At 35.8% G+C, this 13761-nt stretch overlaps 1 protein-coding gene across 1 annotated transcript in view; it reads right to left on the bottom strand.

Moving 5' to 3' along the window:
* Positions 1 to 486: 486 nt before the first annotated feature.
* Ge-1 (Enhancer of mRNA-decapping protein 4 homolog Ge-1) overlaps positions 487 to 13761 on the bottom strand; it is a 42665-nt gene continuing 29390 nt past the window's right edge. Inside the window, 10 exon segments of the mRNA XM_067131842.1 lie at positions 487 to 1601; positions 2018 to 2181; positions 2849 to 3053; positions 3380 to 3539; positions 4832 to 4997; positions 5553 to 5668; positions 7373 to 7497; positions 8184 to 8357; positions 9024 to 9152; positions 13200 to 13319. Coding sequence (XP_066987943.1) covers positions 1427 to 1601; positions 2018 to 2181; positions 2849 to 3053; positions 3380 to 3539; positions 4832 to 4997; positions 5553 to 5668; positions 7373 to 7497; positions 8184 to 8357; positions 9024 to 9152; positions 13200 to 13319 — 1534 coding nt within the window. The 3' untranslated portion in view covers positions 487 to 1426.

Raw genomic sequence — 13761 nt, 5'->3', positions numbered from 1 at the left:
GCTTGAAAAGCCAGATAATATTGGTAAAATAAAACTAGCTTAAAAAGCCAATTAATTACAGGTAAAGTTAGCTTTAAAATCCAATTACTTATAGGGAAAGCTAGCTTGAAAAAGCCAATTATAGGTAAAGCTAGCTTTAAAAGCCAATTACTTATCGGTAAAGCTAGCTTAAAAAGCCAATTATTGGCAAAGCAAACTTAAAAACCCAATTAATTATTGGTAAGGGTAGCTTACATAAGCCAATTAATACTGGTAAAGCTAATTATTGCAAAACAATTTAACAAATTAGCTTGCAATAAACCATGTTTTCCCAAGCACAGCAAGTAAAGTAATTAAGTACAAATTTGGGAAAACTAACATACAGGTCAAAATGTAGATAAAATAGCACTGTTCAAAAATATATAAAAAGCTCGACTCCAGTGAACAAAACCTTCCGTCAACACAAAAGGAATGCATAAGGAACTTTGTATTTCAAAGACTGCACCACAACTTTAAATGAAATCTTTATTTTTGTTTCTAAAAAAATAGGCATCTTCATTTGATGCTATAAATATTGCAGTTGTAGTACTACAAAGAATTTCCTTTCTAAACACAAACTTGTTTAACTGGATTGTTACACAATTTTACAATAGCTGCTCTATTCCAAACAGCAGTGTCATTGAAAAAAATCAAAATCAATCAATTTTCTTGACAGTTTCATCTAATAAAATGCTGCTTTGTAAATACTGTAAATTACACATACATGTCTTGATATGTTCACAGTATATAGCACCCAAATCCATTTATGAAGTGTAAATGATCCAAGCCTTGATTATAATTACTGTTATGTATTAACTGTAAAATTGAGTAAGTGGTAATTATCACAAGTCATTAACAATCTATGGGTTCCTAGGGACTATAAAGAGGACCCGGAAAATGTATAAATAGCCAAAGAATGTATGAAACAGTCCAAGGAGATCATCATATTCATTAAGAGAAGAAAAGCTTGTTATAAACAAAATATAATCTGCTTCAACAAAAACAATAATTTTAAAAATAGGGAATTTAACATATTAAAGCTTATGTAAGCTTAACACTCACTTTCAGGGGAAATACGTAATAATTGTCTGAAATTGCTGTGGTGATTTCAAATTAGACAAATCAGTAATGGTTTGATACTGCACTTCATATCATATGTAAAATAAAGATTATTTTGTCTAACCAATCAATTCCCTTTCAAAGTAATAAAAATGGTAAGTATAAAAGAAACTTTGTTTCCATTCAAAGAAATAAAAACATAACCATAACTAAACAGATACTTAAACAAGTTACACTCTAAGGAATGATAATATTTGAAAAGCAGCTCTCCGAACAATGCTGGTTTTTTCAGTAAGATACAAAAAACTAAGTGACTAACGATAGACAACATACTATATATACACTTTGTTTACGATGCTGCTAAGTGGTTAACAGCCATAAGAAGCATCTTGACTTTCTTGTGGTTTGGATTGGCCGCCAAGAAAGTGTTGAGATTGCGCTGGAATCCTTGCAGCACATGGCGCATGTGCTCGCGGGTCACTGGGTGGCTTGGCTCCAAGTTCATGACGGCCTCTTCCAAATACCTAGAAAGAAAAACCTCACTAATTGCCTGAAATTTTTCAATTTTCCTCTTGGGGTAAAGTGAGAGTTTCAGTTCCTAAGAAACATGCTCAAAGATATTCATCTATTTTGGTTTTTCCTGTGAAACAGGGCTAATTATGATTGATGAGCTGGTCATGAAACACTTGGCTTCTCATAAACTTGCAGTTTCGCTGCTTATATACTTTTTTTATTATTTTTACAACCTTTTAGATATAAACAATAATCAATCGTATTTGTTCTTATCATTGCAAGGAATAATAAAAATTACTCTATTATGGGTTACTCGTGTAAGAAAATACAGTACCTCCATACTCAAATAAGTACACTGTATTTACTAAATACTGGTATTCTACAAGATCACAAAGTTTCCAGTAATGTAAACATACACTTAACTTACTTCAGTTTAAGATCGGTAAAGGTTGAAAGATCATGGGACAGCTGGTTCACTAAGGAGAGAAGTACATCTTGCGATAACGGACAAGGATTCATGTTGAACACTTGCTGGGGGTTCACTCGCTCGCAAACAAATACCACTAAGCCTAAGTCAGATGCTGATAGTGCCTGAAATTGGTAAAAAAATCATGAATATCTTCACAATTGATGCTATATCTGCCTAGAATTGGGAAACAGTACAAATCTCTACTGCAGCTTGTACAGAAAGTCTTTTAATGTTTGTTTCACAGAAACAACTTATTACCATGTTTTGTGATAACAGGAAAAGATTAAGCACTGGAGTCCAACAAACAATTAATGGTTGGGAATGCTGCCAATTGTATGGGGGATTTCCTCCCTTTTGATTTTTATTACTAATAGGGTAGCAACAAAAGCAAGGATTTTTTTTGTTTTACAAATATATCTTGAGGAACATATAATAATCATCTCAACAAAGTTTTTTAAAGATAGTTTTTACTTTATTTAAGTTCCAAGATCGCAAAACTGAAGTTCCAAGGTTCAAAAATCAGGTATAGTAGCTGCTCTCAGAAAGTCTCCATCCACAAGAGACTAGGACTATGGTAGAGTTGATTCAGAAGTTGGAGTTTGAACCAATTACACTGAACGGTATTTTTGCTGCATACAATTGAACTTTTATTTGCTTCACTTTTTTTTTATCCCTTTTTTTATGGTTACTTCTTTGTTAACTTTCTATGTATAACATCTGAATTTCAAGGGATAAAATTTGTTTATCATATAGCACTGTAAGAATCTCAAAGGGTAAATTTAGACTTACTTGCTTGAAGGCCGTGTTGAACTGACCCGACGATATTAAGCTTTGAACCTGCTGCTGGGCCACCTTTGGGTTATGTGGGTGAGCTGGGGGAGCAGGTGTGTGGGCTCTGCTCTTCGCATCAACGTTAGCCTGGTGTTCTTGCAAAGCACGAGCCACTTCCTCCCTTACCAAGGATTTGATGCGATCGCACACAGCATCTGAAATCCTGCAAAGATATTGTGTTGTTGAAATCCTTTATGTCGTACTTTTTTGATATGCAAGATAATCTTATATAAATCTGTAACGCCAGTAAGATATGTGACACAAAAATGGATACCTTTAATTATGCATGAACAAAAATTACAATTTCCAGTGATTTTCAAGTAAAAATAAAAAAAAATATTAGTAGAAATTTGTTGTAAGCAACACAACAAATTAAGAAAAACTTAAGTACAAAGACAAAGCAAGTACTGTACATATACATGATTAGCTTTAATCCTGATACTTTCTAAAGAGAATACAGTAAAAGAAAACGCCACACGAAAATCTCACGTGTTTTGCTGGAGAGAGAGCTTATTGATATTTTCCTGTAGGGTTTTTGTCTGGGCACCAAGAGCAGAACAGGCCGAGTTCAAGTTATGGGATGCTTTGGTGAAATTTTCCTGGATAGCTGCACGACCACTCTGGACCTCGGTCTCCACATTCTGCATGTCTGTTGGTAAACAATTATATAACTCTATTAGAAATCTCCTCTTATGTCTTGTGGAACTATAATTATTTCTTTGTCAGATTTTTAGTTTAGTGGTATGGTTAAAGTATCTTTTATAAATAGCTACAGTATTGTGGTTCCCAAATAATTTGTGAGGAATCTTGGAATGCAACTGGTGAACAACAGATTGCAATGTCTCTTATAAAACTCATCTCAATCTCTTACTATATACTTTTTTTAGGGAATTTTGTAGAGGTAATAACATGGATAACCCCTTCTTACTATGAAGCTGAAATCTGTAAATTTTGGAAACTGAAAACCAGTGTACAAATGTAGCAATCAGATACTATATTGTTAATGCACCCAACTTCACTGTACCTTCCACTTCTTGTCTGCATGTTAATAACTTAACAAGTATATATAATGCAATTAAATCTATGAGTACTTGAGTTAATCTACTGAGATGTCTGTACTTCATCTATTTTGAGGCGTCTGCACCTAATGATTCCTATATGCATCACAGAACATAAAATGCCAAATATCAACTGACTATTTTGGAAGCAACTTAACAAGTATTCTGCTTCATGAAGTTATCACCAATACAAAATATTTAAACCAATGGAAGAATTTTAAAAAGCCATAGTATATCTTTTGATGTGGCTTATAATCCATATTCTGAATTTGGAAGCAAAATAACAAACTAAAGGGCAACGATTTACAAATAATGTGAGTTTGCTCATCTTCAATTTTTTCCTCTTAACCTGAATTGTCTTTTGCTTTTTCACAAATTCATTTTCTTCTCTGGTTGAACTTTCTTTGATTATACCATCCCAGAAATTTGACCTACACTACTTAGGCTCATTCAAGCTTACAGCTACAATTTTCTAAAAGTCAGCTAATGTAAAGGAATAAGTAAAATTGTGGTTCAATTGCTTTCCCCAATCACTGGGGACAATTTGTAGTTTGTATCAGTTGTCCCTACTCTACAATTATTATTATTAGCTAAGTATTGTTACCCTCATTTTTCATTTCCTTGTACTTCCAATTTTTATTCATGTCACACAATAATATGGTAATAGCAACACAATGACACATAACAACACGTTAATACACCAAAGTTCCACTGGAATAATATGCTACTTGAAAAAACTAACACAATTTGATGTACCATCTAAAAAACACATCAAACTGGAGACATGCATGGTAAATAATCATTAAAAAATCTCATAATAAAAATAATGCCCTGGATTCTAATAAGTATTCTACTAAAGTTAAATTATGAAGTCAGAACTTACATTCTCTAGTACCACGACTAAAGCTGTCATTGACTTGAGTGAAGACCTGCTGTGTTAGAGCATTGATTCCAGGCAAGAGCATCTTGTTGTACGCTTCTCGGCACGAATTCTGGACTGTTGGCACCATGACCGAGCTCACAGTACTTCCTAACGTGTCCACGAAGGTCTGTGAAGAAAAAAATATACTTGTATAATCAGATAACACATGGAATGGAATGGAATATAAAAGTTAGATCATAGGCCAAGCAATGGGACTCATAAGGTCATTCAGCACCACTGAAAGGGAATTTGAGAGTAGAAAGGATTTAAAGGTATAACAGGAGGAAAACCTTGCAGTTGCACTCTGAAACAACTGTTAGGAAAGGGTGGAAAGTAAGATGGAAGAAAAAGAATATGAAAGGAGGAGGAATAAAAGGAATGAAAGGGGTTGCAGCTAGAGGCTGAAAGGACACTGCAAAGAACCTTAAGTAATGCCTACAGTGCACTGCATGAGGTGCACTGATAGCACAAACCCCCTACAGGGGTGGATGGATGGAACACTGTTGATTCCCAAGTGACAGGCCAAAGTGAATACTTTAAAAACAATATCATTCATACAGATTTTGGAAAAGGAAAACCAAATGTCATAAAAGTATCAAACAGTTAACTATTTAGCAAGAGCTGCCAAATTACACATCTTTGTCTCATCTGAAACAGATCTATAAATTTAAATCTGACTTACCCTCGAATGAACTAACTTGCTAACAGCGTCAATGACCTGTCCCTCGGCATTCCTCGTAAGCCCATGTAACTCTTGAGATACCTGAGATTTTACAGGCTCCATACTCTTTATAACACCTGGAAGAACAAAACATGGTGCTGTATTTACAAGTTTATAATCTAATAAGTTTACAAAAACTACTCCACATTTATATAACCAAAAATGAATTCAAAATAAGGCCTCTCCATAACTCTAATTTATGGAATAATATTAAGATATACTTATTAATCAAAATTCTCGAGTTTTACTAAAACTGAAGCACATGAACATATAATTCTTGCCAAATAAAATTCACAATGCATTATGATTACTAAATTTTTACATCTCCCATCAAGTTAAAGGCACTGGTTTTTAATTATGCAAGAACACATTTATAAATTAGTTCTTCATCTGTTTCCTTTCTGATGTCAGGAAATTCGTCAAATGTCTTAACCCCACTTTCCAATATAAGAGAGCCAAAATGTACATAACTTATCTTTCAAAGAGCCAGACAAAGCAAAACTGTAACACCTGTTATTATAAATATTCCTTGTTCAACCTCTCTTCCTTGATTTAATACAAGTATAAAAAGTAAAAACAAAGCTCTCTCTTTGTAAAGTAAAGAGGGCATTCAAAGGAGAGAAGCAAGTGTGCAGGATTGTTTTTCCAAAAGCACCAACCGTCCGAAGGGTATAGGAAGTTTAGTTTAGAGGCATGTTCAACAGGGTAGGTTTTGCTAAGGCCACCCTTGGCTAGATTGTACCTTAAGCTCACTTTTCTATGACCTTTGTACTAGCAAAGTTTTTGTCATTTTTCAGATGCTACCTGCGCCCAGCCAAGGAGTTTTTGAAGCGAGCACCCATGCCATTTGACCCAGCTCGACACAGTCTTGAGGCATCCTTCATTGAGAGCGCACGCATATCGGTGTCTCTCATAGCCCCTTTGTTCTCCCCTTTTGTTGAACAGCTGGGGAAATTGCCATTTGAACAGACCCAGGGCTTCTGATGCAACTGATCATTGCATTTTCTATTCCAGCAGTAAGTCTGAAGATGACAATTACTTCCAGTTCTCTTTCTTTTATCTCCCTCTAAAAAATTTCATGTTTCAAGTTTCCCTCTCTTAACCAGTCACTGACTAAGGAAAACCCTCGTAAAACCATATCCCATTTATAAAGTCAAATATAAGAAGTACAATTATTGTTGCCTAGTGAAATTGCATGAATTATCCTCCACGGTGTTAACGTATATTCTTGATCTAAGATTCATCCCCTGCAGTCAATTAATCATAAGTGAGAGGTCTTTGATATAGGAATGTTATCTGGATACGTCTCTTCCAGAATTGGGCATGCCTTCGAACCTGGCGAGAATCTTGTTTGGAGAAGAATTAGCATCCCAAGTTCTTCAATTCACGCGGTTGAAATTACTTATACATGAGTCACAAGAGGCCCCAGCTGTTGCATTATGCCCTAATTCATGTTGAAATATCTTGCGTCCAAAGTGGGACCAAGTTGGAGTTGTTATTAGCTCCCGTAAGAACCCACTTATATTCTATTTTTGTTGAACTAGTTGTTTGAGTAATGAAGTTGATTAGTTCATGTGTTCAGAATAAATCGATATATTCAGTAATCTAGTCTCAACTGGCAACCAATCTAATTATGTTAATTATCAGTCTTTTTTAGGTAACTTTCAGCCTTAATTAATAGGATTACGTGGGTCTTAGGTTAAGCAAGGCAATATAAATTCAGTAAATTAATATTTAAACTCATCAGCCGAATGACCTACGTAACACTGTACAAGTCTCACCTGGCAAAACTGTACTTCTCATCTCCCCTCTCAAGGTTGACTCAACAACTGGTCTTATTGACGAAGCCACAACGTGGGGTAATTCCATATGCACATGGGACTGAGCAGCTCTCATTTCTTCAACCCTGCAAGATTAATTATATATTTATACATATTAGCTTACCCGACTACAATGCAGATTCTAAATTATATATCTGTCCAAATTATTTGAGGATTTGTATGCATAAATTATACACTACATCAGCTTGAAAATGTTCAACTTCCCCCAAATATTCAGACAATACCTATATCTATTTTCTGGAAAAACAATTTTTATCATTATTAATGATCCAATTTGTTAACAGTTAATTTTAAGATGTTAACCTCACACTGATCATTTTAAAAGTTCTGACTTTTCTCATGCTACTCTCAGAGGTGTTTCCTTACTGTAACAGATTCTTACTACCAAGGAATGGCTCGCAAGATACAAAGGGATCAGAAGAAAATTAAGATGCAGAAAAGAAATGCAACTTGGGGCTAAAGGGATGCAGCAAAAAATATTCAGTGCTGATAATAGTGTGAGGTACAAGGCATACTGTGTGCAGCACCTCTTACAGGGCTGGAAGGGATGCTACAAAGGACCTTTGGTATTGTCTAAAGTGTACTAAGGAAAGCAAACTATAACCATCATTGCCCTCCAGGGAATATTTATCCTCCATTTTTTCCCAATAAGGGTCAGTGAGTTCTTACATCACAAGAAATAAAAACAATTTACATGTTATAGAAGAAATGGCAAAGACAAGCAAACCCAGGCCTATGGGAAAATACTTACTGTTTGGCCAGTTGATTAACCTGTTGTATGGCTTTGTCTAATTTTGTTGCCAGGGTCAATGTCTGTGACAAAGCTTCCTTAGTTTGTGTCAAGGCCTCTTTGTTTTGCTCCTGACTAATGTTGATACAGGTCATCATCAAATTACGTAGTTCTGTGATGTCAGCGGCGCTCACACTATTGAGAAAAAAATAATTATATACGTTATATTATATTGTTATTACTAAATTAGAATATTTTTTTAATATTTGCACTTACATTTTTTTATTAACACAGAACTACAATACAATAGCATATGTGTAAATGCATCCCTTGCTGGTTTTTTCTCTACCACTGACCCTTTTTTTACTTCAACTCTTGTATTTTTCCCTTTTTAATTGTATGGAGGCAATACCCAGCTGTGAAGATGAGTTCATTGGAGGCCTTCAGCCTACACCAGATCCTGATGTTCAAAGTATTTAGTCTACTTATTTTGTTCATTAAATTATTTGTACTTTTAGTGTCTCAATTCTTCTAGTTATTGTCTTATATCTTTTATTGTTTACTTTGTAATGCCACATTATTTACCTAACATCTCAGAATGATGAAGCACATGACTAGTAAAAAGCTGGACTGTGAGTAAATTACAAATCAATACAACTTGTAAATCATAAGATTAATGAACATAACCTGAATAGCCTGCAGAGACAATCTGTTGTTTCCACAACCTTTCTGGACAAAAAATGTATTGTCACAAACATTGCATAATATTCATCCATACAATCCTCCCTGCCAGCAAAAAAGCTGCTTAACACTAAAAACTAAAACTTCAAAAATTCTTAAAAATTATTTTGAACACATTACCCTGGAGTGACAGGCCCATTCAACAGAGCCTGATCCATATGCAGAACTCTGGATTCCGAAACACTTCTCATGATGGTTTCTCCCTTGGCCGAAGGCATGTAGTTCCTTGCTCTCTTCGACTGAAGACCACTGCTAAAAGATCAAGAAGAGTGCGGTGTCAGCCACATAATGACGTAGCAAATAAGTGATAATCACAATGAGGGAAATTATCAAAATTGCAGGCACATTAAATTGGACTAACGTGCATGAAACCCTAATCTTCGTTCACCTTATGACAGCAATCATAAAACCATTATCATCGAGTCTTTCAACGTAACAACTGAACTAAAATTCCAAACTCACACAGGGCTGGCATAAAAGATTTGTTCTTGAAACCTTATCTAAAACTGTTCTTTAAAACCTTAACAACTGGAGAAATTAACAATGAAAATTTCTATAGGAGATATGTGTCCAAGAGGTGACATATATTGTTTGCTGACAGAAACTCCACACACAACAAGTTTTATAGTTACTGTACTGCATTCTTTGCCATCACATTTTTCCCTTTAAGGACTCAGACATGAGCTATTTGAGTTAAAAGTTTCCTAATGAAAGAAAACGTGTTACATATAATAAATCACCTGCTGAAAAAGAGACATTTCTTTCAACTGACATTTGTCATTAGCAAAACAGGCTACCCCAGCTCTCTAACATTTTAACAGCAAACGAATCCAACCTACAGAATTTAGGATTAAAGGCCTATCCAACCTTCAGCCCAGCTTAAAACATTTTAGATCCTACACATAATATTTTGAGTGTAATGAAAATCAGACTGAGGCTGAAGAAAAATTATATATCCTTCACAAAAACTGAATACAAGGACACCACTGGTGGGGTCTGTAAGTTATGCTGGGTGCAATAACTTTCCAATCCAATCTCTGACACGTTTGAATTATATTTTGAAGTAGGTCGAACTCAAGAGGTGGTATTTGTACTATGTATAACCAAAAAGATAGTAAATAATTTTATGTAACATGACAAATTTTTTAATTAATTTTGATTTTTCATAGCTAGCATACCTAGGGTCTTAACATAAGGATAAATCTTCTAGTGCCAGCTGGAAAACAGGGGATAGTCTCTCGCCAACTTTACTCCCTGACGGTACTTCTACACCAGTGGGCGATAGACCAATCAGTAGACCTCTCAGCCAGGTGTATCCCAGGCAAGAGGAATGTGGTGGCCAACAAACTGAGTCATCAGGGTCAGGCCCTGGGGACAGAGTGGTCCTTACGTCAAGAGATAGTGGACAGGCTCTTCCTCCTTTGGGGAAGACCAATGATAGATCTGCTTGCAACAAGGTTCAACTTTACTCCCTGACAGTGCTTCTACACCAGTGGGTGACAGACCAGTCAGTAGACCTCTCAGCCAGGTATATCCCAGGCAAGAGGAATGTGGTGGGTGACAGACTGAGTTGCAGGGTCAGGTCCTGGGGACAAGAGATAGCGGACAGGACCAATGATATCCTTGCAACAAGGTTCAGGAATGGTGACAGGTGAAGACTGAGTTGCAGGGTCAGGTCCTGGGGACAGGGCGGTCCTTACGTCAAGAGATAGCAGACAGGCTCTCTCTCCTTTGGGGAAGACCAATGATAGATCTGTTCGTAACAAGGTTCAACAGGAAGCTAGAGGTCGTCTGTTCAGTTGTCCCAGACCCCTTCGCCATGGCGGAGGAACCCCTTCAACATCCTTGGCACAACCTGGAAGTTTATGCCTTCCCTCCCTTTTGCCTGATCCATCAGGTCTTGAACAGGATAATGATTTCCCAGAATCTCACCAGACAAACTGCTCTTGTGTCCTGTCCGGGCACTGCATGGTTACCTAAAAAGGACTCGTCTCCTCAGGCTGAGGTGTTGAAGCCTATTTGTAAGCACAGGCCGGATCATGAATGAAGTGTCCAAGAATACATCTGATTTATCTTGAAAGGTAACTAATGTTCACTAAGCAACTGTAACTACCCAAAACATGGAAGAGTTCAAGAGATATTTAATTCACACGTGGGATGATTAAGAGCAGTGCGTGGATAAGAGAACTGGACATCCTAATGCTGAAAGAAGGGAAGTGAAGGATGGGACCCTGGTGATGAAAGTACTAAAGGAACTACATGCTTAAAACTACTTACATTCTACCGATTGGGACTCATAAATCCATACAAGTGATATACTTTAAACAGAAATTTGGATGTAAACCTGTCATTCTTAAGAATGACACTGACAATGAAGTCCTTAGATAATAAAATGTATGTTATATTTGTTTTTGTACCAATGAGTTGCTCTACCTTACAGTTCTTGTTATTAAGATAAATGATTTCTTCGACCAGAGTATTTTAAATGTTGGCAGGGAACAGAAAGCATAAAGGTGCCTAGTCAAAAATAAAAAATGATTGATAAAATAAACTAAAAAACGATAACTAAAACCTAATAAAATCACATACACTGACACAAATTAGTGTAATGTTCCAAATTGCACAAAACAAACTACAGTGATCAAGAGGTGCAAAGGACACCACAGTCATTATTATTATTATTATATATTTCTAGGCACTCAAAAGGCTTGCCTTAATAATCTGTTGAAAGTTGAAGTAAGGTACAGTTGAAGTTGAACAGTTAAATGGAATGACAACAGATGAAAAGTAAAAGCAGAAAGTATTGCAGCTGGGGCCAAAAGGATGCTGAAGAGAACCATTAAAACTAATGACAGTGTGCCAGTCAGTGCACAAGGTAGTACCTCAGTATTAAAAGGTCACCATAGTTGAGCTGGTACATCACATACGAAAACACATGCCAGCCACAGCAATTTTAAAACTACAATAACAGCAACCACGAAAATAATAAGCAAAAGAAATGCATTTTCCTGCTAAAATAATCAGTAACTTTTGGATAAAAACAGGAAAATGACATGGAAGGAGAGTGAACTGAGATCACCATCAAACAAAGGAACCTGCATCTACAAATGTGGAAATTCCTGGTAAAGAAGCCTTGGCAAAGCCACATGTTTTTGGACATAGTTAAATAGTCAACACCTTGCATAACATGAATAAAACTGACATCTAAAACAGAACACATACCATAAATAGGCACAGATTGCCCCTTCATCTAAGCATAACATAATTGACATAAGGGGATATTGAGGAAGAGTTCTAAGGGGATATTGAGGAAGAGTTCTTAAGTTATCAAATATATCTGTAATTGTCCACTTATACTATCAAATAATAATAATAATAATAATAATAATAATAATAATAATAATAAGCATTTTTCAAATGAGTGATAGCTACTGAAGTAAACATTCAGAGAGAGAGAGAGAGAGAGAGAGAGAGAGAGAGAGAGAGAGAGAGAGAGAGAGAGAGAGAGAGAGAGAGAGAGAGAATGTTCAAAGTCCTCTTTTTACACATTCCTCTAAAAATGTGACCTTCGGGGTCATACTCAAATATTTGGTAAAATGCTCATCCTGATCCATACAATTTTCAAGGCTTTTCTTTCTAATGAAAAAACATGCAAACCTCAAAAGTAGAAGGAAATAAGAGATATTGAGGAATATAGAAAAGAACCTATACACTTATGCAACACTAGGATAATAAATATTAGATGCACATGCAATGTTACCAGAGACTACGTTTCTGAGTCAGTAATCAGCTTCTTTGGTGTAGTAACCAAAATCACCCAGGTGTGCCATAGCAATGTTTTTCAAATCCATGAAATCCTCAAAGAATTCTCATGTCATTCAAAGCAGCTACTAAAGATGATGATCTTACACTTGCGGCCTACCATATACAGCATATACAGTACTCTAAAATGACCATCACCAATATCTTGGCATACTACGGAAATATTTGAATGCTATATCAGACAAGAGGCTGTACGATTTTTCATGCAATTACAGTGTACTCAAAAATCATCATTACAACACTGAATGGCAAGTTGTACGGTATGATAAAATACAATATTCATCAAGCATGTAAGTTTCATTTCTTGTCACATACAATAAGTTACAAAGCATATGGGAGCAAAGACCTATGTACTTTTAGGGTTAGGATGTACTTTGCAACAAAAGCAAGAGGTAAAAATCAAGATGGAGGTTTTTTTTAAGCATCACACTAGAGGGATTCCTGAGACGGGCATTATTAGCAACATATTATTACCTTTGCTGTGAAGCGGAACTAGCGGACCCAGATGAATCAGGGCTCATAGCACCACCCTTGATTTCAGCTTCTAGTTGGGCACAAGTTAACTGAGAAGGTAAACTTTTCAGAGATGCAAACCTACAAGAAAATCCAGTATCCAATCAAAATTACTGAATTCCTGGTACTTTAAAGTGTAACTAAAAAAAGTACCTCCAGCCCCCAAAAGCAAGTGTGAGTTATGTTTAGGTATTAGTGCTTTATTTTTTATTCAACCTAACCTAAATTTAAGTGAGTTTTCAAATGAAAACCATTAACATAGACTATTTACACCACATGAATTGAGAGTTAAACTGAACCATCAACTCATGTACACCATGCTATAATGTATTAATCAAATCATAACACTGTACACAACTTTGTTTATGTCCCATCACCCAATATTCTGCCGAGCCAAAACAAATATCTTACAACTGGACTGCTTCATGTTGGCTATTACATATATACAAGTCAATAAATATGTTGCTTACCAACTAGATACTGTCTTACCAACACCCATCCAGTATCAAGGACAAAGCAAATT

Source organism: Macrobrachium rosenbergii, chromosome 30 (genome assembly GCF_040412425.1).
Source record: "Macrobrachium rosenbergii isolate ZJJX-2024 chromosome 30, ASM4041242v1, whole genome shotgun sequence".
Lineage (NCBI taxonomy): Eukaryota > Metazoa > Arthropoda > Malacostraca > Decapoda > Palaemonidae > Macrobrachium > Macrobrachium rosenbergii.
This window is presented reverse-complemented; position numbering and strand designations above follow the sequence as displayed.